At 40.0% G+C, this 27,437-nt stretch overlaps 1 protein-coding gene across 6 annotated transcripts in view; it reads left to right on the top strand.

Moving 5' to 3' along the window:
- Positions 1-27,437, top strand: part of LOC124166548 (double-strand break repair protein MRE11) — a 53,236-nt gene that overhangs the window by 9,111 nt on the left and 16,688 nt on the right. For all 6 annotated transcript variants that reach the window (XM_046544100.1, XM_046544102.1, XM_046544101.1 and 3 more), the window contains 7 exons: positions 13,773-13,986; positions 14,598-14,821; positions 15,035-15,098; positions 16,629-16,735; positions 17,180-17,305; positions 23,916-24,026; positions 24,485-24,567. In XM_046544100.1, coding sequence (XP_046400056.1) covers positions 13,773-13,986; positions 14,598-14,821; positions 15,035-15,098; positions 16,629-16,735; positions 17,180-17,305; positions 23,916-24,026; positions 24,485-24,567 — 929 coding nt within the window. The remainder of the gene's footprint in view (positions 1-13,772; positions 13,987-14,597; positions 14,822-15,034; positions 15,099-16,628; positions 16,736-17,179; positions 17,306-23,915; positions 24,027-24,484; positions 24,568-27,437) is intronic.

Below are 27,437 nucleotides of genomic sequence, written 5' to 3' on the forward strand. Positions count from 1 at the left end.
TGGATGGTAGGGCCCTTTTGGCACCTCTATTAAATATGTTTTTGTTTTTAAGTCTCTTAAGGTCTCATCTTTTAATTTTCTGCTGAAACGTTTTTTTGGTGGACCAGAGTTTCCTTTTGATTCCACTATAGGTGCCTGCTGTTGTTCCATATACATAAGTTATTAACGAAAGTTAGACACAAATTTAATATGGAATAATTAAATTCAATATTATTGTAATATTAACACTTTCAACGCGGCGGTAATTTTTTTAAGTTTTGCCGGTGACTGAATTTTAATTCTTTGGTTTTAGATGGTTTTGGTCTCATTTTGAATAGATTGTTCATTGGAAGTTACGAAAAAAATATTTTTTTATGAAAAATCGCAATTTCAAATTTGACGACGATCGTCGTCCGACGTCACCGGATAGCACAGCAGTCGTGTAATGCGTGGTTGCATAACCGAGCCCATTTTTCCGATGACTTTTTCTTTTTACCGTATGCCATGTTCTGTCTCTAATCTGACATGTCAATTGAATATAAATTGATCCGTGCCGTAAATATTAATTAGCAAGAACGTTGATGGCTGTGTAATATTCGAATTTCTTAGTCGTTGATAGAGAATTATGTGGCATAACCTTATCTATTTCAACTTTTTGAATTTCTATTTGAAGGATCCGACGAGGAATATATCTTTCAAATCAAAGACGAGGTGGGAATTTAAAACAAATAAAGATGTAAATTTCATATATTTAAATTAACACTAAGAGGACGGGAGTTTCGCCCCACCTATAAGGACGGCTAGTGTTCATTTGATCACAAATTCCTTTTATCGAATTCAATGCCGTTTTTCTACCCATTGACGGTGTTATTGTAATATTGTTCAAATCCATTCTTTAAAAACTTATCTTAGCATTAACAATGGTATTTCTGTTGAAAACAATACGTAATTATTATTTCTGAAAATAATGAGTTATATTATGTTCAGTTGTCATGAGTCTCAAAGTAAATTCTCTCAAATTTCAAAATAATATTGTTTTAAATGAAAAAAAGGACCTGCTCTAACCATTTATCTATATATAAAAAATGATTTTTCATTCATTGAAACTAAAATGTATAAAATATTTCGAAGCATAATTTTTCAGACTCGTTTTTATTTTTTCGGCGCAATTTCCGGGAAATATATTTTTGCGTTGAAACAAACAAAGGAGGAATAATACAGAGAAGGAGACGACATTCCAAGTGGATACAAAAATTGGGTTTAGTCGACAACTTCCGAAGTGCTAATCACCCGAACCCGACCCGGGTGCTGATCCCTATCTTCTAGGAACTTGGGCTAATGCTTCTTACCCGTTCCAGGAGGGAATACCAAAGTTAGGAAACAATAGAATTTTACATCTTTCGCTCTTCCTCTGCACTCCCTAAAGGAAACAACAGTTTTCACCAGGTACATGGTGGGGGGACCGAAAACCAGGCAAAATAAAAAATATTTTGAAATTATTATCATTTAATACTTAAATTTTACATAACATTTAATAATGGAATACATAATATTTAATACATTAAATCATGGAGAGGACTAACATTGAACATTTCTATGGAATTCTTGAAAACATGGCTTAAAGCACAGGGGTGGGCATCCCTCACAGGCGGGGCAAAAATATGCCGTCTCCTTCCTGAACCCTCTAGACTAATAGAACGTGCAGCGTCGTTGAGGGACACGTTTTCGTTTTTGGTCGATGTCATGTGTCTCCGGAAAGTGCTTAGACAATCCAAGGACCCTGGAGGTTAGGCTGGGAGAGGAACGAGGAATAGGTTCGGAATATGACGGACTGATTTTGTAGAGTCGATCAGACGGTTGCGGCTCATCACGACCAGGATTACTAGCAAAATGCAGAGCTTGCATGATCGCGGTGAACCTGTCCCTGCTAATGCATTTCCTAAAGCAAGGATAATTGAAAAGGGGGTCTACACTCCAATAGTCGGATATTCTACTCAATGGGCATGTGCCCATGTGGTAGAGAACCCCCAAAAACGTTAAAAATTCCACCGATGTGAGCGGCTTCCACTTCGTTATTCTTTCTCGGGGAAATACATTAGCAGAAATTAAAACGTCTGCTTGTCTATTTGTCTCCGTCACTATTGAGTCCACCATGTCATCTGTCATGAGGAGGTCAAAATACTTACGGGGATCGTCTCCTGAGTCTTGCGTCTTGAGGCCAGGGGTGTCAGTGAAGGGGAATTGTGGGTGGGTTGGTCTTTTGTCCGTCCAAGTGTAAGTCTTTGTCGCAGTTCTCGTCGTAAGGGGAGGGGACTGAGAGCCTAGAGGGCCAGGAGGGGAAGGAGAAGCATATCTTGAGGGATCACCCACCCTGCCTTCTTCTTCATCCTCCGAGGATCCCCACTCCGTTTCCCCGAAGGAGGAATCTTCGCTTTCTTCGTCCATAGAAAGAAGTTCCGCCATCTCCTCTGCAGAAAGCACCCTCCCGAATCTTCTTTCTTCCTCCCTCCTCTTCCTTTTTGGGGGTGGAAATGACCGCGAGGCCGATGGCTGCGGACTTGGGGGACGAGAAGGGGTGTCAGGGGGCTGGCGGCTTTCACTAGAACTCGAAGGGCTGGGGTTACTGCTGGAGGTTGGAAGGGGAGGTTATGAGGGGAGTTGGGTGGTTTTCTCAATAGACTGGCTTTTGACACCCCGATTCCCTTTCTTCGGGACCCCTTTCCCCGGTAGTCCCTTCCCTTTGCGGTCCATTCCTCCTTGTTACCTCCGCGTTTCCTTTCTGAAAACAAGAATGTTTACAAGTACGTGTTTATATGAATGTATAACAAGAAAAAACATCGCATAGCAATGAAATAATTGAGTAATGTTTATGATATCACGTACCTTACTGCCAAAGAACTTGGATCGGAAGTTATCAGGAAATTTTTGTAAAATTTCGCTTCCACTTGTTTGCTATATACAGGAGAAAAAGAAACAATATCAGCAGACAACATTGAAACAAATCAATAATAGTACTTTTATTAAAATTACAATAACAACAAGCGCAAATGATGATAAATATTTATCGAATGTCATAAAGAAAATATTCAAGTTACAAGTGACTGGAGTAAAATACTGCAAATTATCACCTATTGAAGACAAACTAGTAAAAAAACGTAAAATATTTGCTAATAGCATATTCCTGGTAAAATTAAATGCATCAATGTAATCACATGGTCCGGAATGCATTGTAATGCTTAGCCTCAATCTAAACTAGAATAATGAGTATCTGTCCAAAACGGAATTTTTTTTCACATAATGTAACAATTTTACTGAACGACTTTACCTCTCTGCTTTAAAATACAATTAAAGAAAACAACTTTACATTCACGAAGTTATTTTGTAAACGCAATTTCAAAATTTTATCACAAGCGATATATCTCCAAAAAAATTATAAAAAAATTAAAAAAACACCGATGAAATCGTAATATGGGTACGAGGAGAATGCGGGGGTGAAAGGGGGGGGGAGGAAATCTCAAATAAAAAAATGCAAAACTTTCAACTAATGATTTTTACCACATACGAAAGTTGTTTTACGTTAAAAAGGGGTCGGTACACATTAAAACCACAAAAGGAGAGTGATAATTAACAAAAAAAAAAGTGTAACTTACCACCGAAAAGAAACAGCTGTAGGAACCTTCCTGGAGATGAGTCGCTCCGGCTACTGGCGATGCACTCGCTCTGAGGGCTAATGAACGACTGATAAGCGAAATGGAAGCGCTATGGGTCGGCGTCTCTCGTATATGGCCTTGGAAAGGGAGAGTAGACTCCTACGACAATCGTCGTCCGGCGTCACTGGATAGCACCCGGCGGACGACGATCGTCATCAGTCAGCGTTGAACGTGTTAATAGAGCTGTGTTAATATTGACATTATTTTAATTTGAGCCAATAGCATACGAACCTTATTTTTTTTCTTGTCTGAGGCTTCTTCAATTACCTTTACTGTCGGTTTCTTGATTCTTTTTTCCTCCACGGATTTCTTCACGGCCGAAATAGAGTCTGTTGCAATAAATACGCATAGCATGAAGGCTCAGAAAAAACTTGTTTTTATCTTATTGCCTGTAAAAACGTTACAAGCAGAACTCGGCATTTGATCAATTTAAATTATATGATAAGTAAAGAGCTAGCAAATAGAAAATTTACCTTCAACGACGGCAAAAGTTGCGTAGAAATAACCTGGAGCACTTGCGCATTGCAAGGCGCAATTGTTGTCGTACTCCAGAATTTTCGACTCTCGTTGCAGCTTTCTCTCTGGGGTATCTTCTTCGATGTTGCTTCAAAAAACTTTGTACATTGTTTTCGGACTCCATTTTCCATGGTTGAAATCTTTTATGAAAGAAATAGGCACTATGGCTTTTTTGTTATCTTTACGAAACGTAATATATGCGAAGGATGCCATTGCACTAGATTAAACGTTCACAAACAAGTACTCGATGCTACCCGTTGTCATGACCTCTGGATCAAAGTTTTATTTGTACCACCAGAATTCAGTTTAATATGATTGGTCTTTGTGCCGAGTGTTGTAGTTCATTGGTTACCTTTGCATACAGGTGACTGTTGCAGTCGTACATCACGTGACTATGATATTTACGCGCGCCATCACGAATTTGATAGTTGAATACAATAAAATACGATTAAAACTTGGTGAATATTTACCAAACTCCAATTATTTAAAAAATATCCATCGAGATTCGTCGTCGTCGAAAAATAATCGCCACCGATCATTGTAGCGTTAGTGATGGAGGACGAGTATCAATTGCTCTCGAAGAAGAAAGGAAAGAAAAGGGGTCGATATGGGGCTTATTTAGAGGCAAGTCAACCATATAAAATTCCACGGCAGACGAAGCAGTCACAATTACAGCAGAATTGTAGCTCTACTGCTCGAAAAAGTGAGTGAGCGTAAATCTTTAGGTTGGAGTATATATTTCTGTAATTTTACCAAAGCAAATAATATGGCCACTTACTCACTTCATCATGGGAGGCGGGAGTGAATGGAGGATAGGGAAATAAAGAGGACTTTAGGAGGAATTTAAATGTTTAACAGAGGTCTAAATAGGTGACCAAGTTATCTCTTGTATTTTCATTTAAGTGAAAGAAAAATTGAGATTGAGTAGCTGCCACATTATTAGCTTAGGTGTAAAAAATATATGTATGTTCATTGATTGCTGCGGTTTACCTCCAGGTCCATGTCAAAATCGGAGAGTTGAGGGGAGCATAAATGCTGTTGAAGAAGCTCCACCAATAGCATCATTAGAAAGTAATGAGCAGTGTTCCTCCATGAATGACAATGATTTGTCATGCTTTGGACTATGCATTTGCTCTAAATGTAGTTTGAATGAAAATGCATCACCAAATGCTAGTACATATCTCTCGCAAGATAAATCTGTGCCAGCTGACAGGTTAACTGGCAATAAAAAAGAAATAGGATTTGATATCTGGGATGAACCTTTGCTACCATCTTTGAAAACGACTAAATTTGAGGCTTTTTTAATGGTGTTACACATTGTTATGCGTCATGGTATGACAGGCCCTTTTGTTGAGGACTTACTCAAGTTTATAAACACTCTCCTTGGGGAAAATGTCATACCAACATCCAAATACTACTTCAACAAGTTGTTTTCTCCTCGTGCTCATTTGGCATTTCATTTTTATTGTCCGTTATGTAATGAGTACTTAGGTGAAAGAAGTATGTGTGTGTGTTGGTGAGCAAGTGAAGTGTGACGGATGTGAAAAAGTTTATGATATTAATTTAGAAGTAGGGAATTTTTTGTTACCATTCCTATTAGGCAACAACTCGAGGAACTTTTTGGCACTGATGACATTAATTTAGTGCCTAGAAAGAATAAGGTTTCTGATAGAATTATGGATATCACTGATGGCAATTTGTATCAGTGGCTATGCCGAAAAGGAAATCCTATGGAAGATGAGAACAGTTTATCAATAACATTCAATGTTGATGGTGCCCCAATGTGGAACTCTGGTTGAGGTGCTATTTGGCCCCTACAGTAGTATTATGTAAATGAAATTGTTCCGGATGAAAGGTTTAAGCTGAAAAATATTTTACTCTCTGGTCTCTGGTTTGGTAAATCAGCTCCTCCAATGTCACTTCTTTTGAGTCCTTTCATAAAGGAACTGCAGGATCTGGTAGTATAAGACGAAAGAACCCCAATGGGAATGTCCAATATTTGCTATAAATTGCTCAGTTGACTCTGTAGCCAAACCTAAGCTGCAATCCATCAAGCAGTTTAACGGACGTTTTGGTTGTGGGTATTGTCTACATCCTAATAATCCTAAAGGGAGGTACACAGCATTTAAAACCTATCCCTACCGCACCCATGAGAGTATGTTGGAAGATATGTTGAAAGCCCATGAAATGCAGGAAAAGACATCTAATGTGGGTCTAAATAAATCATTTGAATTAACTCATGGTTTGAAAGGTATAAGTCCTCTACTCAGTGTTCCAGCATTTCAAATAGTGGATGGGTTCGTAATTGATTATATGCACGCTTTATTGGAAGGAGTTATATCCAAGATCACAAATTTATTTTTCAATTCCTCTTGGTATTGCATGGTAAAGAATATTACATTAAGGATAGTTCATCGTTTGACTCTCGCCTCATGGCAATTACTCTTCCTCGGTGCATTTCGAGACGACCACAGTCAGTGGAGCAGCGGACTCACTGGAAATACAAAGAGTGGAGGAGTTTCCTTCTTTATTACTGCTTGCCCTGTTTGGATGGTTTTCTGGCCCAAAAATATTTTAATAATCTTAAATTGCTTATTGCTGGCATTCACATTCTTCTCAAAGATACTATTTCACAGGAAGAGCTTTCCAATGCTGAATCTTTGCTTAGTGCCTTCATTTTGGGATTCAATAAACTATATGGGGATGAAAACATGACATACAACATTCATTTATGCTCTCATCTAACGCATATGGTGTCCCAGTGGGGACCGCTTTGGGTGTATTCAGCATTTCCTTTCAAATCTTCTAATGGCCATCTTCTGAAACTTGTGAAGGGAACCAGGGCTGTTACCACACAGATATGTCAAAAATACGCCACCTTTAAATTTGCACCCACTTTAATTTGCCAGCACTCAGTGAGTGAGAGAATCCTCAAGTTCTGCAACGATACCTTTGAATTTGCTCCTCTGAAAATTAGCAAGAAGTTCGGTGATGTTACAGCTCTTGGTAATGAAGTTATTGGAAATGCTACAACTGAGGAAGAGAAGGCTTTCATAAATGCTCTGATGCCTCTAAACAATGGCAAAATAACTTATTTTAATCGAGTTGTACGAAAAAATGTTGTTTATTACAGCAAAGCGTATAAAAAGCCGAAGAAATTCAATGACACATGTGTTTCGTTGAGAAATAATGGCTATGGCATAATTGAGAAATTAGTAATGCATGGAGTGGATACTCTTTGTGCTCTTGTGCGACCTTTGAGAATTTCCCTAAGTGGACAGTTGGCTCCCCATATAAAAACTTGTGCTGCAAACATGTATGATCCATTGATTGTATTGCCTTTTGATTCGATTTGTAAAAAATGTGTTATTATAAATTTGGAAAAAGGCACCTATGTGTGTGACGTTCCTCACGTTTATGAGAATGATTAGTGTTTGATATTAAATGATTGTGCCATTCACTCAACATAGAACATTCAATTTAGACCATTAAACCTCTTATTGACCAATTATTCCTCTTTCTTCTGATACCTTCACTTGATTTTAAAATACTGTTTTCTTTAAAGTTAATAATAGGGTGGTTTCCTATTATTTTTTTATTGCCTAAATCGAAAGATTATTACTCCTGGAGTACGTATTTCACGATTTTAGATTTTTAAATGACGATATCTATTTTTCGCGATTAAATGAAAAGTGAAAATTTTCAAGCGCGCGAAAATGCGACGCTTAAGTATGAATGTCGGGAAGTCTCTCCGCGTGACGTATTTCTGGTTCCCCCTCCCGCCCTGCGAGGTGACCTTGAGGCGAGGCTTAGCGCTGATACGACGCAGGCTGCTAGCGGCTAGCCTAGTACCCTGCTGACTGGTAGCGCTTGGCTTAAATAAGGATTATTAATAACTTATCAAACGAGGAAAACTTTCCGACCTTAGCCAGTTTTAATAAGTGATTGTTAAGACATGTTTCCCTGAGCTCTGCGCCTCATGCATGCAATGGTAACCTCAGACGACGTATAACTCCTATCTTCTCGTATAGAAACTAGGTCCCTGTGACGTCACGTGGAGTGGCATCGCATGGGCGCCAATCTGGCCCTTTTCAAATGAGGATAAAAATGGACCATTGCCATTCGTCTCAACCGGTATTTCTAACACCAAATAATTTGTATATTATGAATACACTAATGGTGGGTAACGAATCGCAATCAATGCCTTTCGTTTTCTTTGATGAAGGAAACCACCCTATTATTCAATGCGGATATCCACATTTTTGATAGTAGATCTCCACATTCCTCTCTTGGTAGTGGACCTCCAACACAAAAATGTGGATATCCATTGTTTTTTGCTGGTTCATATGCCAATCATCAACTAAAAATGTTGATATCCACTACTCGAGTTAGAGGATGTGTCTAAGCATCCACTTCCAAAGGTCAACATCCACATTCTGTGTAAGTGGATCCACAAATGTATGGTGGACATCCACATTCACTTCAAGTGAATCCACAAATGTATAGCAGACATCCACATTCACTTCAAGTGGATCCACATTTGTATTGTGGACATGAACTATAAGCCATGTTGATATCCTCAAATAGTAGTTGTTGGGTTTTATGGTCTATCAACCAACCAATTTAGATTTTCTCCACTGGGTTTATTATTCGCTGAATAATACACTGATTACACAATGACTTCTCTCGGACATTATCAGGTGCTTCTCTCCCCCCCTCTGGCTCGCGTCCGCTTTATATATCCTCGGCGCGGATACCTGGAAAGAGAGGGAGGGAACCTTTTGAGGGAAGGAGGGGAAAACCCAGGATAGGGAAGTCAAAGAGGGTACGGGATGGGTTCCCCGACACTCCCTGTGCCTACCCCAACACCTTCCCTTTCTTAATCATGACAACCGTCTTAGCCGCACAAGTCCCGCAATCCTTCGGCGGTCTGATTATCCTCCCATAGCGACTCCTTCACTCCACCGGTCGATTGCCATTGATGACTGGCCCCCGTCCTTGGATCGAACGTCTTCGCTGTAATGTTCTTGTTTCGGGGCGAGGACAAGATATGCTCGATTCCTCCGGAACTCGCCCTCAAGTGTCCTGATGTCATAGGATCGCGGCTCTGCTCTCTTTCTCACCACGGTCCCATAGCATTTCTTATCTACTAACCAAACTCGATCTCCGGGCAATAGATCTGCCAGCTCCCGAGTGCGATGGCGTGGATCGAATTGGTATTTTTCTTTTGTTTTCCTGATCCACCACTTCATTTTCTGCTCTCTCAGGTTGGGCCATTTCGGTTCCAGTGCCTTTTTCACCATCGGGATATTTTCCGGAGCTTACGCCCCATTAACAATTCCGCTGGGCTGTGGCCGGTTTCCAGTGGCGTAGACCTATAAATTAAAAGTCCAAGATTAGGGTCTCTCTCCTTGGCTAAAATATTTTTCACAATTTTTACCCCAGCCTCTCCGTTACTTCGTGCATGGTAGGGGCTGCTGGAAGTTAGTCGGAAGTTGTAGTCCTTGGCAAATTGTTTAAACTCCTCGAAATTGTGGACCGTTATCTGTTCTCACTTCGTCTGGAATGCCAAATCTAGTGAATATCGCCTTTACTTTCCCAATTACGGCTGCTGCAGTTGTAGCACTTAGCAACGCTACTTCCGGGTATCGTGAAAAATAATCAATCATTATCAGATACTCTCTTCCCTTAATCAAAGCAATATCTATGGCTACCTTTTCCCATGGGCGTCTGGGAGGTTCAGACGGAATAAGTGGTTCCGCTACAATCGGATGGTGCTCAATGCATTCTTTACACCTAGTTACCATCTCTGGGATTTCAGGCGAAATCGTCGGCCACCAAATGGAATCTCTTGCTTTTGCTCTACACTTGACTATACCCAAATTTCCTCGGTGCAATCTTGACAGCATTTCTTGGCGAAGCGACCGCGAGATTACTAATCTCTTCCCTTGCATGAGCAATCCATCGGTTTCCGCCAAGTTGGCTCGGTATTCAAAGAAGTCCTTGGCCTCTGGACTGACGTCTCCTTTACGCTCTGGCCACCCTTCTTTAACGTACTTCATCACTTTCTGAGTGATCCCATCTTCTTGCTGCCTCGCGCGAACCTTTTCTACTAACTCGTCTGTCATGGGCTCCTGGGAAAAAACTGCCTTTACATAGCGTTCCACTTCATCTCTTAGTATATCGCCTTCCTTGGAATTTTCCTCCACTGGGGCCCGCGAAAGAGTGTCTGGTGTGTGTAGCTCCTTCCCTGGCACGTGCTCTATGCTAAAGTCAAATCTCATAAGGCGCATACGAAACTGTTGCAACTTAGCAGATAGTTCACTCAGTATTTTATTTCCTAGTAATGCTACTAATGGTTTATGATCCGTTCGCAGCTGGAAACATGTCCCTAACACATGTGTGGAAAATTTTTCACATGCCGACGTTAAAGCTAGAGCCTCCTTTTCTATTTGTGCATACCGCTTCTCCGTGTCCGTGAGAGTACGTGATGCGTAACTCACCGCTCGCCATTGCCCATCATTTTGCTGCTGCTCGATGACGGATCCTAGTCCGTATGAAGACGAATCGGCCGAGATTCTGCTTAACCTTCTGGGGTCGAAAAATGCCAATGCTGATGCTTCCACCAACATCCTTTTCGCTCGTCTAAATGCTGCTTCGTGCACTTCTGTCCACGGTAGACCTCCTTCCACCGTGAGTCATTCCTGCAAAGGTTGAGTAACATCAGTAAGGTTTTTCAAAAACTTTAAATGATACCTAACCATCCCCAAAAACCGTCGAATTTCTTCCTTGGTGGTTGGCCTTCTCATTTCTTGTGTGGCTTTCTGCTTTTCTGGATCCACGACTATTCCCTTTTCTGCCGAGATAAGGTGCCCTAGGAACCTGCATTCCCGAACTCTCCATTTGCATTTGTTCTTATTCAATGTTACTCCTGCCCGTTGGAGTTTCTCTAACACTGCTCTCAGCCTTATGCCATGCTCCTCCTGAGTGCTTCCAAAAATCAGTATGTCGTCCAATAAGTTGACTACCCCCTCCAATGGAGATAGTATTTCCACCATCCTTTTCGGAAACAGTTCTCCCGCTGATGATAATCCCATCGGCAGATGATTAAAGTAGAATCGTCCTATCGGAGTTATAAACGTGGTGAACTTTTTACAGCTGTGGCTTAATGGGATTTGATAATATCCCCAGGATGCATCCAACTTCGTGAAATACTTCGCTCCTGCGAGACGTGCCAATACTTCGTCCACAGCAGGTAAGATGAGACGTTCTCGCTTGATGCTAGCATTTAATTGCGTGTAGTCCACACATATCCTCACGGAGCCATCTGACTTCGGAACCACGACCATTGGAGCACACCAGTCCATCGGTTCGTCAACTGCCGCGATCACTCTGTCCTTCTGCATGCGTTCCAGTTCTTCCTTTACCTTTTCTAATAGCACGACCGGAACCCTCCTGGGGATGGACACCGAAAATGCCTTGGCTCCTTCCCTCAGCTGAATCTCGTATGGTCTCGCCATTCTCCCGAGGCCATTTAATAAAGAAGGATATACTTCTTCCGCTGCTTTTGACGCTGGTGTTATAGAATTTACCCATGTCATTACGCCTAAGGATTTTATTGCGGGCCGACCGAGAAGAGCTTCCTCTCCTCCTTCAATGACATACACTTCTTCTACGCTGTGTCTGCCGTTCCACCGCATGTTTGCCGACCAGCAACCTTTTACTGGGAATCGTTTTTGCCCTTCACCCGCTAGCCGCTTAGATGTGGGTTTTAACCTCCTCTCCGGCCAAAGTTTATCCACCATTTCCTATCCCATAACCGTTACATCGGCTCCCGTGTCTAATTTGTATCGCACCTCTTTTCCATCCATGTTAATTGTAATCCACCAAGTCTCTGTTCCTGCTTCAACTCTACCCATGAAGTACGCGTCGTCTTCTTCCTCTTTGACTGTTTCTACTCTTTTCTTTTGGCGACATGCCCTCGCCCAGTGGCACTTTTTATGGCAGACGTTGAAGTCAGAATTTCGTGCTGGACACGCCGAAAATGCATGTTAGGGTACTCTACCGCATCTGCCACACGCTTTTGGTGTTTGCTTAGTTCCTTGACCCCTTTTCTTATTCATTGATTGCTTATGTTGATGCACCGCCTTCGCCTCAACTCTGGACAATTCTTGTGGACTCCTGCCCTCTCCGAACTGTCTGGTGTTGTTGGCGTATTTCCTCCGCTGTCCGCGCTTTTCTCATTGCTTTTTCTAGAATTAATTCGGGATCCATCTGTAATGCCTGCGATAACTGTTCGTCTCTTACTCCCGCTACAATGCGATCCCTAATTAATTCTTCCTCCAAAGTACCGAATTTACAATACTGCACCAGACGATACGGCTCTGCAATGAAGTCGTCTATCATCTCGTCTTCTCCTTGTACTCTTTGATTAAACTTTGCCCCCATATACACTGTATTCATTTTTCCTTTGTAAAATGATGAAAAACACTCAAATACCTTAGTATGTATATAAGGCTAGCTGTTGCTCCGTCAACTTGAAGCTGGGGAGAATGCTGTCTGCTTTTTCACCCATGGTGTATAGGAACATGTTGACCTGCTCTTCTTCTGCTTGCCGGCTCAGTCCCGATGCCGCCCTGTAGCTCTCCCATCGCTGAGACCATCGTGGCCAATCCTCTGCTACGAACGTAAATTGCACCGGAGGCTGCACCAATACCGGTGGCTGCAATTCCTTCGTGGACATCTACTGCTGTCGTACTTCGGAACGTCCGTTTGCCTACGCTGCCACCATGTTGAATTTTATGGTCTATTAACCAACCAATATAGATTCTCTCCACTGGGTTTATTATTCGCTGAATAATACAATGATTACACAATGACTTCTCTAGGACATTATCAGGTGCTTCGGAAAGAGAGGGAGGGAACCTTTCGAGGGAAGGAGGGGAAAACGCAGGATAGGAAAGTCAAAGAGGGAATGGGATGGGTTCCCCGACACTCCCTGTGCCTACCCCAACAGTAGTGGATATCCACAATATTTAGTGGATATCCACTAAAATTTGAAGCGGGCTTTTACCCATGGGTACCTCTCTCTATATACATAGTATACTCCGATTTTTTGGGCTAATGATGTGGAGAGTTGGCTTAAATATTTGGAAAAGACATATAATCCAAACTTAAACTTTTATTTGTGTTAGTGTTCATAATTTATGCCAATCAAACAACACGTTACTATTTGTGTCCATACTCTGTTATTTTAGGTTGCTTCCTGGACTTATTGAGAGCTTTCGTCACCCGACTGCATGATGTCCATATCTTTTTTGGATCATTTTTCATGTCTTAAAAACCTGTTTTCATAAAGTTTTCTGTTATGAGATCTTGTTATTGATACCATTTTGTTGCTTTGATTCTGATATCTTCTCGTGTGATACACGTTTGTGGGATTATACTGCCATTCCTAGTTTCTTTTAATACCAAAAATAATTTTAACTTTAATCATTCAATTTTTTGGTAACTTTCAAAACTCTGCTCTCAAAATTATCTGGTGAATTTAAAGTTTTTATTTTTCAGGTGAGTGTTTTATGCCCTCCTGACAAGAATAATAAATGGTTCAATATTATGGTTTTGCATCAAAACCATGTGATTCGAGGGAGGAGCCAAAATTCATTCATCCCTGAGACACTGCTGCCAAACGTCATGGATCTCGTGATTTGGGGACATGAACATGAGTGTATCCCTGTGCCTCAAAAAAATTCAATTACGGAATTCTTTGTTTTGCAACCAGGTACGTACTTTAATATTTTTTTAAATAAAAACAGTATTTATAATAGAAAATTATAGAGAATCTGCATTGAAGGATACCAATGCCACAAATGACCTCTGGATAAGGTGCAGCACAATATTGGAAGCAGTTGCGCATATTATAAGGGAATGTGCATATTTATTTTTCGCAGAAAACTCCAGATGGTATAGTAATGGTGTAAAATTATTTATGTATTAGGAACTGGTATTCAACACTAAACTAATGGAAACCCTTCTACTCCTTCACTACAGCAAAAGTATTGGAAAATAAAAATTTCAAAATATAATGATGGTATGATAAGTAAGGAGTTTTGAAGTGATCAGTTAGCAATGGAATGTAATCTTATTGTCAGTATGAATTTTTCAATGTGTGGATGTGCTAATCATTGTGACTTAAAAGTTAGCAATTTTTTGACCCTCATTAAGATCACTATGTTGGCATATTTAAAAGGTTTGAGTTCCTGTCTTTGGACTTCTGTTATCATTTAAATCAATTACTAGCTCTCCTTCATTCTTCCATTGGATGCTCTCTCTCTCCGTCTCGTTGGATGATAATTTTTACAAATTTTGTTGTACACATTTTCTTCTTTACAGGCAGTTCAGTTGCAACGTCATTGTCTGAAGGTGAAGCTGCCCGAAAGCACATGTTTCTGGTTCAAGTGAAAGGAGTAGATGTTAGAATATCACCCATTTCTCTGAAAACGGTTCGTCCATTTGTGTTTGATACAGTCAAACTGTCAGACTATGAGAGTTTACAACCAAATGAGTATGAGATACCAAGTTACAAAGGGAAGAACAAAGTGACCCTTAGTGCGAAGGTTAGTCTCATGCCTGTCTCATTTTATCATCCTGAAAGTAGTGTACATGTGGTACATAAATGTGTTCTAGGAGCATGCATTACTTCCATTATCCTTTATAGTTCTGAGGAACATGCATTTTCTCCATATGTTTCCTGATAATGTTGAATTATTACTTAAATAATATACTGGAGTGATATGGATGTGGTGATGTAAGTACCTTTCACTTTTTAGGTGGAAAACTTTGTGAGAGAGAAGATAGATGGCATGCTAGCTGAAGCCATATCACAGAGGACAGGTAAGTGTAGTTGACTAATGGAATTTTTTAAATGAACAAATGAACCCATTATTTTATGGCATAATATCTTTGAATGGAGGTTTTGTATCATTAAATCCCGTTGAGGACAAGAACTCTTTCCATTGGACAATGGCAGCTTGTAAGGGAAACTAAAACGAGCAAAACCTATAGAAAAAGCAACCAGCTCTTATATATGTAAAAGCTCAACAAATGACAATTGCTATGCAAAGACAGAATATGACTATGAAGACGCTTCATAAAATTATATTCTCTGTCAGTGGGCAATGTGCCTTGTGATTATGAGTTGGTGTTAGGTGGAGGAGGCGACGTTGGTTTACAGTGAATTATGAATGGATAGGGTTGAGAAGTAGTGGCTGATTCCCTGAGGTTAGTGGGATGAGGTTGCAGGGAGCATTAACCTTTGATAATTGGATGACTCCCTTCAGTCAATTTCTTGAAAGTTCTTCTTGCTGTTGCCAGGGTGGAACAGGAAATTTTGGGAAACCAGGGGTATGCTATATGATCTTAGGTTTTCCCAGTGTATCAGCTGCAGAAAAGTTTCTTGGGTTTTCCACCGGTTGATATATTCTATGTCTCCCGACGTTTCAAGCAGCAAATTGCTGTTCATCCTCAAGGGATCTCGGGATCAGGGGAGGTTCGGAAGATCCCTTGAGGATGAACAGCAAGTCGCTGCTCGAACGTCGGGAGACATAGAGTATATCAACTGGTGGAAAACCTGAGAAACTTTTCTGCTGGGGCATGCTAATTTGAAGGGGGTGGGGGGAATATCAGTTTGGGTAAATAGCTCTGCAATTTGCTCCTCTTCTTATCTTTATGCTCATCTTCTAACCTGGGTCCATGAGGGTCACTGCTGTTTACACTCTTTTGAGAGACTCCTTCTCTCACTGAAGGCTCTCCCTGAACACGTAAATGAGTCACAACTCCTATGACATCACCAACTCATGAAATGTGGGTGGCAACTTTTGCATTTTACAATTGTATATTTATGAGTGAATTTTTTTGTTGCCATAACTGATCTTTCCTTCCCATCTACTGAATTTTTAAAAATTAATCACCGTTTTGGGTCTTGAGAGAACTTGCCCATAATGGTTGTCCAGGACAGTTTATGATTATATAAATAATGCTTTGAACAGCTGGATTGGTTTTTGGATTTTGTCCATGTATCTATCATGGTAGTGATGTCTTAATTACACTCGAGGATTCTGACGGCATGGTAGTCGGAACATTGCCCTCATCATGTGGAGAAAGTGGATGAAACGTGATAACCAATGCATTTGATCCCTGAAAAGCCTTTGTTAGAAACTACTTATTCTTTTGTGCCTATTTGTACTGATTTTATTTGACTTTATGAATAAAATAAATCGAAGTTAGCTATAGTTAGAGGAAATCTAGACCATTATAACTAGGGAAACTTTCTGCAAATGAAGGTGACTTTTTTTATCTCTGCTGCTAACCAGTTGCTAACTTCAGTGTAGCACTATCCAACTTTATAAACCCTTCTTTCTATAGGGCACGAGAAGCAGCCCACGAAGCCATTAGTTAGGTTGAGGCTTGAATATAACCACCTCAGTCAGATGATCAACCCTGTGAGAGTTGGAAATTATTACTCTGAGGAAGTAAGTTTTATTATGCTTTAGTTTTGGAAGCTATGGTAAAAAATGCATCTGTTTTATTCAAAATAAAGCTTTATTTTTCTCCATTCCTATAGTCCACAAAAGCTAAGTTTAAGATTTAATGGAGACTTTAAAGTACATATTTAAAATTAAGTTTGGAGAATAACTTGTCATAAATCTTGTAAATCATGACAGTCCAAATGTAGGTCCTCTGTCTCTTGCTTCCAAAATTTTCTCATGTTGGAAACATTAATGTACGTTGAATTATGTTGTGAGTGATTATAAAGTTAATAAACATTATTTACTGGGAGCTAATTGCTTTCAGATTAATGGGATTAAATTTAACCGAAATGCAATAGCAAGTTTTTGTTTCTAGAAATTTTCTCCTTTCTACCTAATTGACCCAAGGGCTAATCGTTTCCCTCCTCCTTCATTGGTTTCTGCAAGGTTGCCAACCCGAATGATATGATTCTGCAGAAGAAGGAAGTGATGAAAGGCGTCAAGAGGGAAAGGGGTGAGAAGGAGAAATTGGACGAGGATGCTTTAATGCAGGCGGCGGAGGCAGCGAGAGAGGTAGGTGCGCATGCAATGAATGGATGCTTCTGAATGGCCATGTCAATACATCTAAGCACCACCAATGCAGACCATGTGCTCTCTGCAATCAGAGGAGTGTGTAAATAATGTCCTTAATTTTGCAAAAAAAATCGTATAAATAGTGAAATTATTTTTGGTCTGTCATTTCAGTCTCTCCAAATATTTGAGTACAGTAGAATCCTGATTTAAGGTTTTTCAGGGGGGACAAAATTTAAAACACTAAATGCGGAAAAACACTAAATGAGGACCTGCCGTTTTTTTTCAGGTTTTAGGGTCTGTAATGATTGGAATGGCTTTTTATGAATAAAAAATATTATTATAAGTAACTTAAAGGTGCTGATTGCAGCAAAAAATTCTTTAATGAAATGTTCTCTGCCCTATGAAGGTTGGATAATACTTTTCAGGAATCAGCTAAAAAAATGGGTAGTAAAAATAAGTGATGAGAGGATGACAATTGTTTTAATGAAATCTTTTAAGAAAATTCTAATAAACATCAACTTAAAAGCATTCCCACACAGATTATTATTATGGACATTAGTGATTCCATTTTTAAGCATATTTCAGTGGTCTCGATGAAATTTAGAATTTTTTCTGTAAAAGTGACCTGTAGGTGACTATAGCATTTCTAATATAGTAAGAAAAGGTGTAAGTAGGTACTCGAAAAATCATGAGGAATGAGTGAAATAAAGGGACAGCAGAAGATTGCTAATCCCGAATTCTCAACTACCGAATATCTAGTAGGGAGGTTTTCTGGAATTTTGCCAACTTAACGTTTTCTGTTGCCTCGGCGAAACAAGGGATTTCTGAGCCTTTAAAAAGCCTCCTATGCGCACATTTTGGATTTCGAGGTCATCCAAAAAAGTAGAATCTTATTTTGGTATGCGTACAAGCCGATGGTGATTCAACTCGATGATAACACCAGATTTGTTGTCATATATCCGCGGCCTTATGCAGGTCGAATGGAGCCGGGAGAAGTTGCTTACGCGGCGCACTGATCACCTTGACTCCGACTCGCCTTGTTTCTCGGCAGCTTTTAATAAAATTTGGTTGGACCTTGAATAACGATTAGCTAAACTCTGTTAAGTGAAAAGGTTTAATCTTCAACAGAACTGGATTTCATCCGAAAAATTGTCAGTGCCTCTGGAGTTTGGCAATTTCGTCAGGGTTATGATGTCGAAGTCAACCACCAAGGGATACCTGCCGGATTTTCGTATTTTTCCGCGCCCATCTATTTTACCGTGAGTATGCGGTGATTTTTTTTCCAGTATGAGCGATTTATTTAGAGTCATGGACCGTGATAGTTCGTCAAAACTCCGATTGTCATTCTCTTTTGACATTAATTAGCACCAGATAAATATTTTTGAATCGAGAGCGATATCAACCAGCCGCATGTCGTTAAATTGGCTCCGGGATATCTAAATTACGATGTAAAATAATGTTGTTCCGTAAGGAAAGAATGCTCTCAGTCATGGTCATGATAAGGGAAACACTTCCTCTGTTCTTTCGCTGTTCCTCCGTGGAAACTGACCTTGGAATGGATTATAGAAAGAATCTTCTAGTGAACTGCGCAATTGATATTGGGCCTCCTCTTTTGAAAAGAGAAAGTAGCCGACTGAAAAAATATTGGGCTAATAATCGACTACCCGTAGTGAGTAGAGTTGAAAGGGGCATAAGCCATCAATTGAAAACATAACGAGAAAACCATTATTGTAGCTGCCCTCGGAGGATAACTCGTGTCATCAGTGGTCACGTATCATCGAAGTCAAGTTCAAGAAGTGAAGGATAAGGTAGTTCGAGGATATTAAGGAATGACTTTGCTCCATTAGATCGGATCTGATACAAAAAGTGTCTGGTGTTTGGATCAGAAGGGGAACGAAACGTTACGAGAAGACAAATCACCCAACTTGCGAGATGAAGGTCGCAGCGCTGCGCTCGCGGAAGAAAGCAGTTGAAGAAGCGTTCCCCCGGTAGATTCTATCGACTCTTGGTTAACTTTCATGAGACTGTTCTTGTTGATAAGCATAAATTCGAAGATTTGGATGAACCGTCATGAAAAAACGTTAAATCGGGCAAAAAAATCTTGAGCGGGACAAATTTTTACGACCATAAATGCGGAAAAACGCAAAATGCGGAAACACTAAATACGGATAATTTTTACATTGTCCTAATAGGGAATGAATCGGGACCCAAAAAAATAAACGCTAAATGCGGAAAAACGTTAAATGCGAAGACGTTAAATCCGGATCCGACTGTATTTTGTCAGGAATTTGCTTAATTTAACATTATCAACGTGGAAAAGTGTGCTGGGACAATCTTTGGTTTTTGAGGTTTCTATGAACTTGATGGAAGGAAAAATTAATTTTTATAAGTCTTTTGCTTGAAGGTATTAATTAAAAAATTAATAATTGAAATTAAAAATATTGTCATGATACTTTATTTTTTTAAGTTAGTTGGATAACGGATGACTATAGGTAGAAAATCAGAGGTGGAGAACAGAACATATTCAGCAGAAGAGGCATTTGTTGAAGGAACATAATCAACAGAGAGCTTTTGTAGCACATTAGTTTGATGACAAACCATTTTATGAATTCACTTATGATATTTTCAGCAGTTTTTCCTAAATTTTGCTGATGCAAGATTACTTGATGCAGGGAACCCTAATAAAGCAGATCCAAATATCCGCAGATGACTCGGATCCAAATATTTGTGGATGGATATTACCCTTCACCAGATACTTATGATCCAAATTTGCTGAAGACATTGGATCTGGATCCAAAATTTTAAATTAATGCTTCATTGGATGCAGCGTCTCATACGAGGGAGTGGAAAGAGTTCTCTCTTCGCATGCATCATCGCACTACGATGCTACTCGTGAACCATTTTGTTTAAAACCTCTTGTAGGGGTTATGCTACAGAATGAGGCGTGGGAAATTATCAGACAAAACGCTACAGGCACATAGCATGAACCTTCCCAAGAGATTGAACAACCTTTGGGGGAATCTCATCGCTGTAGGATAATAATTACGTCAAAAGTAACTAAGACGCAGATTTCAGGAAACCACCCTCGTCACTCCATCAGCCCATGCCCAGACGAAGGGATATTTTCTCAGGATATTTGGCTTCTATTTGATAGCAATTAGAATTCATCTGCTTATCCCGTAAGAACTTCCAAAGATGGATTGAAAATAATTGAAGAAGAAGAAAACCCGGTGAAGAAGCACGTGTATTTTGCAAAACGACTCAGATTGTCCGCTAGCACTTGACAGCAGGAGTGGGGGTAAAGCGAGCTACACCTGTTGAAAATAAGAAGTTGGATGAATCCGAGTATCAGATGGGCGTGCCGCTGTAATGGTGTTTGGTAGATACGAATGTATGCATCAGACAGAAATCCATCGTAGCAGTGTAAATGCGGAGACGGCATGCAATCATTTTTTTGCGAGGTGGTGTGTCCCCTAAGGATATTTGAAAGAGATGTTATAATAAACTATATGCCCAAATTGTTTCCATAAAATTAAAATATTCCATTAATCAGCTAAATTCCTGTTTGAATCCTTTAAAGGAAATCACAATTACTCGCCGAAATCTTGGGTTTCCCGCTGCATAGGCAACCTAGTTAAACATTCCCGCATTCATTGTTTTTTTCGTCCATCCCCTTGAAAAACGATTGATCAAGGTTCCACTGCATACCTTTTTATTTATACATTCATCAAGTGAAATAGAAGGAGAAACATACGTTTAATATGCTTTGCAAAATTCTAGTATTCGAGGTATTGGAATATTCGACGTATGAAATAATACTCGTATTCGATATTCGAGTTCGAGGAATCTGCTATTCGACCCATCTCTAAAAAAAATGGATTTTATTGCATGGAAACGTTTCTATTGAGATACGGAGAGCTTAAAGTATGCCATTTGCAGGCAATATGTCGTGAAGCTATCGCAAGTAAGTGCATAATCTACCTCACCACAACTAAAGCACTTGCGGGTGAAACTCAAGTCAGCATATAATGTGAAAGTGACAAAATTCTGGGGAAGTGTGCGTGAGGAAAATTTGAATACTGTCAAATAACTTGAAAGCTTATGAAAATAATTTTTAATCAGTTAAAATATTAAGATATGTATGAAAATCTAAATAGCATTCCTTTGATCACAAGTACCCAGAAGAAATATGAATAATTACATTGTTTCATTGGAGGCAATTAAAAATGCATTTGTATCCGAAAATATCCGAAGATCTGGCACCTGAAACAAATATCTGATCTGATTGGGAAAAAATCCTGCTTCTGTCCATCCCTATCATTTACAATACCAATCTCAATTCAATTAGCTTTTGGTAGTGACGTTTAATTATAGATGTCCAACTGTTGAATTGCAAAACTACATTAGGAGGTCGTGATGAAATATTTTTGAGGTAAGTTGTTATGAGATTTTAGCAGTTTTTATCTGCGTGAAAGATTTCTGCAGGAGAAGAAACAGTGGGGCAGAAGGCCACAGGGGTCATGGGCCTCCTCTATTCTCTTGACATTAGCGGAGAGATCTAGCATAGAGTGTAGGGCATAGAGTATCTTTTCTAGATGTCCTTGAGGCTTTTAAGAAAGGTAGTTCTACGCATGTTAACACTAGAACCGCATATGTTGTGCATATTTTTGTGCCATTAGATAATTCAGTGTTCTCTCTCATTCAATAATTTTTTAGAATGATGGGGCTTGGTGACTTTTAATTGATTTTGAAGAAAAAATATATGCAGGTGAAACTGCAAATGGGACATTTTTGTCCCATTTTTATTCAAACGACTTAATATTTTACACTATTACATTTTCTGACTTTTCATTATGAAATTGATACATCTTGGCTTTTATCTAAACATTTTTGCCAATCTTGATAGTAGTTACTCAGTCGAAACTGTCATTATGAATACACTTGATGTTATCAATTGAAAAAATATTTGCAAATTTTGAGGATTTGTTTGTTGAAACTAGCGTACATGTTGAGGCATCTGACCAAGTTGGTAAAAATGGGCATCAACAGCAGTAAAAAAAGCAAATGAGAAGTGCAGTAAACACTGAACGCTGTGTGTTACACCAAGGTCACTCGCAATCTCTAGCTATGAGCATTTGGAGACGCCAAAAATCACATTTCTCTTGGGATATCCGATGGCCACCTGTAAATCATGGAGTGGGGATACTGAATTCTTGTAATTGCACTACATATATGATTCAGTTTTTTATTGATATAATTAATTAGTTGCTCTCATGATTTACAGGTTTCCACCGCATTGTTTCGTGTCTGATGATGACAGCTTTTCCTGCATCTCCAGGTCAAAAGTGGAGATTAATGACAAATGGGCTTGTTTATGTATGTCGATGGTGGTCATTTTTCAGCTCCAACACTTCAGTGTAAATATTGAGGCTCATTTTGCATCAATCTCCAATCCAGACCTGATGCGGGTGGGATTGCCTGAAAAACTGTCAGCAGACATGTAACAAAGCAGTGGAAACACAGAAATCATGAGAGCATCTACTTCTTATGGCAAAGGCCTTTGCAAGTAATTGATCAATTATCTATCCATTCTAATCTCTGTTGACTGAAGTAGTTGAAGCCCTTACAGTCAAGTTTATTGATTACATTTCTAAACATTGACAAATGGTATTATTCATGGTAAATTTTTTTGCGAATACAAACTTATCAGCTCTCCCCAATCAAGGTCCACTGGGATGGCTGGCAACAGCAGTCAAACATGTGGACACATCCCTTGTGGCTCGGTCGCTGGACAGTGATGCAGTTTGTTTGCAGAGGGGCGGCCCACCTCCCATTTTTTCATTGGCTTGTTGCCTCTTCTTTGCCTCAGCCCGTGCTCTCACCCCTCCACCAAGTCTTTCTCACTCACCCAACTATTTCTGACATAAGATACCCCTTGCTCAAGTCCATATGATCAGAACATTATAATCTGGACATCAAAATAATTACCATTAGTTGACTTACCTCTCTCTGAGAACTTGAATGTGGCACTGAGTATTACTTTATAACTCGTCTTTATGTTATTAAGCTCATCAGCATTAACCAAACAATCGTTGAATGTTCACAATTTCTTTGATTTATAAGGGCTTGGAGATGCTCGGCATATTTCGGTGGAGTTTTTCACAGTGCATGACAGCGGTTGGAGTTTGCTTGTGTTTATAGTCTGAGAAGAGGAATTTAGGTGCTATGGATAGGTTTCTGCTTGAGAATGCTTGAGCAATTATTGAATAAACCATAGATCGCATTTTAATTGTCTCCTTATTACTTGGCTAAAAGGCCTTTTGTGACTGGTAAAGGCTTTTACTTACTTAAAAACAGGACTATGTCATGATTGTGGTCATTACAAGTGGATGTACTGAGGTGTACTAATATGAGTGGATGTACTATGCACTGAGGTGCAATGTAAGTGAGATTATTAGCCCTGATGAGATCAATGACAGAGAAGTAATATCGGCCATCCTTACAATTGACTTGGGGATACCAAAAAAATATTCTGTCTTACATAAGGTCACCACTCGTGAACGTTTAATGCTTTCAGCTTTATTTCAATGTCTTTTTTTTGGGTTTACAGCAACAAGACCGGCTGGGAGAGATCCGTGTGGAGACTGTGGTGGAGCAGTACTTTGAAGGAGGTGGGCAAATGTCCAATGATAAAGGAGAGAAGAAGAGGAGGGAGTTGGAGGTATGGGAACATTTTTTTTGTCTCTTCAGGTTTTTGGGATCTCCTCAGGTGTCTTGAGAGTTTTGGCTCGAGACTCAATTGATCTCGAAAACCAATGAAGATATGAGTTGCTATGAGAAAGTCTATGATTGAAGTTAGCATTCAAAAGTTAACATCCAAAAACTTTTTCCTATACATGTACTCTAATCAACTTTGCATGTTTATATTTTGTTGTTGTTGTTTACATTCATTATTTGCTGTAGTTTATCTTTTGATTGCTGTTTTGTTTTGAACAACTGAGGATGAAGCTTTCAGGTTGTAACTTCAATAAATGCATTACATTTCTATAGTGTTTGCCATGACAGGAAAATATTGAGGAATCAGTATATTGGTTTTGAATTTGATTTTTGTGATTGAAATGGTTGTTGGTTGGTTGTTCAAGTGTGTAAATCAATGGCTTTCAAATTCTTGTGTTCCAGGTGTTATCAGTTAAGGGCCTGCTTGAAAGTGTCGTGCGATATGTTGAAAAACAAGAAACTGATGCTGTTTCAGAGTTGTTTAAGTATGTATCATGATTGGTTAAAATAATAATGCATGCTTATACAATAGAATCGCTAAGTTGAGCTACTATATACTTCAGTATATCCAAAGATAGGATATCCAAATGTCAATTTAAGTTGGGCAAGATGTTCAAAAAATCATTGTATTGTCTATTTTACCATGTGTTAACATATCCCATTGGTTGGGACAATGTCTTGGCTTCATAATAGCACAAATTTCACCATAACTTTTATATGTATCAACGAGGATCTGCTGTAAACTGTATTGGTCCCACCCTCTTTCCTGATAATGGTTTTTTTTCTCTTCATGAGGACAGTAGTGAAGCAAAAACTGCGTATCCATTTATATTTCCCTTAGGAAGATGTTAGTGAAGTTTTTAGTGGTGCACCACTACAATTGAGCAGGCTGACTTTGCTTTGTAATAATATAAGCTTTGCAATAACGTCAAGCTGTCGTTTGGCAGGTGCGAGGGTTGTAAGAAGAGTAGGTGCCAAGGTTGGCAGGTATTCAATGAAGATACCTATGGTCAATGGTGAACAAAGGCACCTAATGAGAAGGGATTCAATACGCCCTAGACAAAAAAAGTGCCTTCTCTGATGATTCACTTCCAAGAGACACATTTAATGGCAAGGTGAGGGTGTGGCTGGTAAATGGGGGGTATCGATTGGCTTAGTTACTGGTACGTGTGCTAGGGTACTCTGCCCCCTTTCTTCCGTCTTGAGACAACTGTGGCCAGATGGGCTGTTGTTGGTCATGCCTATTTTCTATGCCTAACTCTGCCATTGTCCTTGGAGCATTGGGTCGGGGGTCAAGTTGGTGGTGATTTGCTTGCTCCTTGACCTCTACTGGCCCTGAGCCATTTGTGCGAGTTGCTTACCTTCTAAGGGATTAGATGTGAGCGGAATGTGGGATCTTACCCTTTGATCAAGGATCCGGCAGGAAACTACAACGATAGGCTGAACTCTTTGTTGAGGGTCCTACCTAGTTCAGGACTTGCGAGGTGACTTCTACTTATGAAAAGATGTCAACTTCAAACATTAGTGGGCTTACTCACTTGCCACTATGGTAATGCAATGGGGCATCTACTCCTTCTGGGTATCTTGGACTCTGCGAGGAAACAACTCTTCTGCCGTGCCAATGTCCTGCAATTACGAGAACTCACATCAGGCACCTGATTGCATATTTCATGGAGCCCAAGGAGGCTAGAGATGTATCTGTTGGGGGCATGCAGGCTGTAAGCAAGGACATTGGTCTCTATGGGTGATCACTTGATTTTTGCAAATGTGAATTTTCTTATTTATTTCTGTGTTTTTAAGCATAATTTTGGTATTCATGCGAATTTTAAGGCTTTTGGCTTGTATACATCAGTATGCCACCAATTATGAGTTCTAATATCTATTTAGAACTACGCAAATCCAAAAATGCTCCGAGAAATGACTCAATGCTCACTCTGAATGCTTTGGAGTAGATTCATTCTGGGCGTAACTCCGGCGCGACTGATGTAATGCCCTGAGAACTTGCTCTCCATGTCCTCTTGCATCCGAGTAAGGTGGCATGTATTAAATCAAACGTTCACATGCTGCACCCCCTTTCAATGAAATTCCAGTTTAGAAATTTGTTATTCTGGGAAGCCAGTCGCCATTCAAACTTCATTTTTCAAAATGGCCGACTTTTGCTAATTTTCAGTGGCTTCCCTTCAGGTTATCCGCCGTTGAGCTAACAATTTGTTTCAGTCTAATTTTTTGATGTTATGGCAATGTAGAGTTTAGGATGTGGCTTTCATGCATTAGTCCCATAGCAAAGCATGTGTTTTTACCTAGTGGAATGCCTAAAATGGTTAACATATTTACTCTTGTTGACAAGGATGCTTTTGATAGGTTTTATGTATTTGATAGTAAGTAAATTCAGCAATGCTTGGGTAGACTGGATTCGTAATTTTTGTTTTCTACGAGAGGCACTCGGTCATTGCGATAAACTCAAGCAAGAAAGGTTCCTAACAAGCTGGACCATCCACACAATAGATTTTGCTACTCTCTTTACAAAAATCAAACTATACAGGGTGTGTTAATTAAGTTTCAAGACTGGTCTCAGGAAAAGAAATTTATTAAAAATTTATATGTAGCGGACTAAAAATCTTCGAAATAGTTTCTTTCTGAGTCGACACACCGCTGCCAGCGAGTTTTCCACTGTCGGAAGGCTTCCTGAAACTCCTCTACTGGAATGGTGTTCTGACTCTGCGTCGAAGCCGTTTGAACCGCTGCGACTGTGCCGAACCGCTTCCCTTTCAAGTTCTTCTTCATACGGGAGAACAAAAAGAAGTCACTGGGGGCGAGGTCCGGGCTATAGGGTGGCTGCGGAAGCGTTGCCACCTTGTTTCTGGCCAAAATCTGGGTGACGGCGAGACACGTGTGCACGGGAGCGTTGTGTGGTGCAGCACCCACTCGTCTTTCTTCTCCGGGCAGACTCATCTCTTCTCAAATCTTCAGTAACCATTTGAAACACGGAACTGTAGTTCAAATTCATTCTATCCGCGATGAGTCTAATGCTCAAGCGTCGGTCACTGTTCAAAACTTGCCGCAATTTGGCCAGATTTTCTTCGTTCCGCGACGTTGCAGGCCTTCCAGCACCATCATCATCTTCGACGTCTTCGCGGCCATCTTTAAACCGATTATGCCGCATGAAAACCATCGCACGTGACATTGCTCCTTCTTTGTAGGCCTGTTGAAGCAACTGAAGCGTTTCCACGCCGTTCTTGCCTAGTTTGACACAGAATTTTATGGAATAACGCTGCTGCTTCAAACGCTGCATTTTCACTCTTGCGATGTTTCGACATGATCAACAAACACACTCCGACTTCGCACGTGATGCTTT

The sequence above is a fragment of the Ischnura elegans genome, chromosome 10, assembly GCF_921293095.1.
Source record: "Ischnura elegans chromosome 10, ioIscEleg1.1, whole genome shotgun sequence".
In the NCBI taxonomy this organism is placed as follows: domain Eukaryota; kingdom Metazoa; phylum Arthropoda; class Insecta; order Odonata; family Coenagrionidae; genus Ischnura; species Ischnura elegans.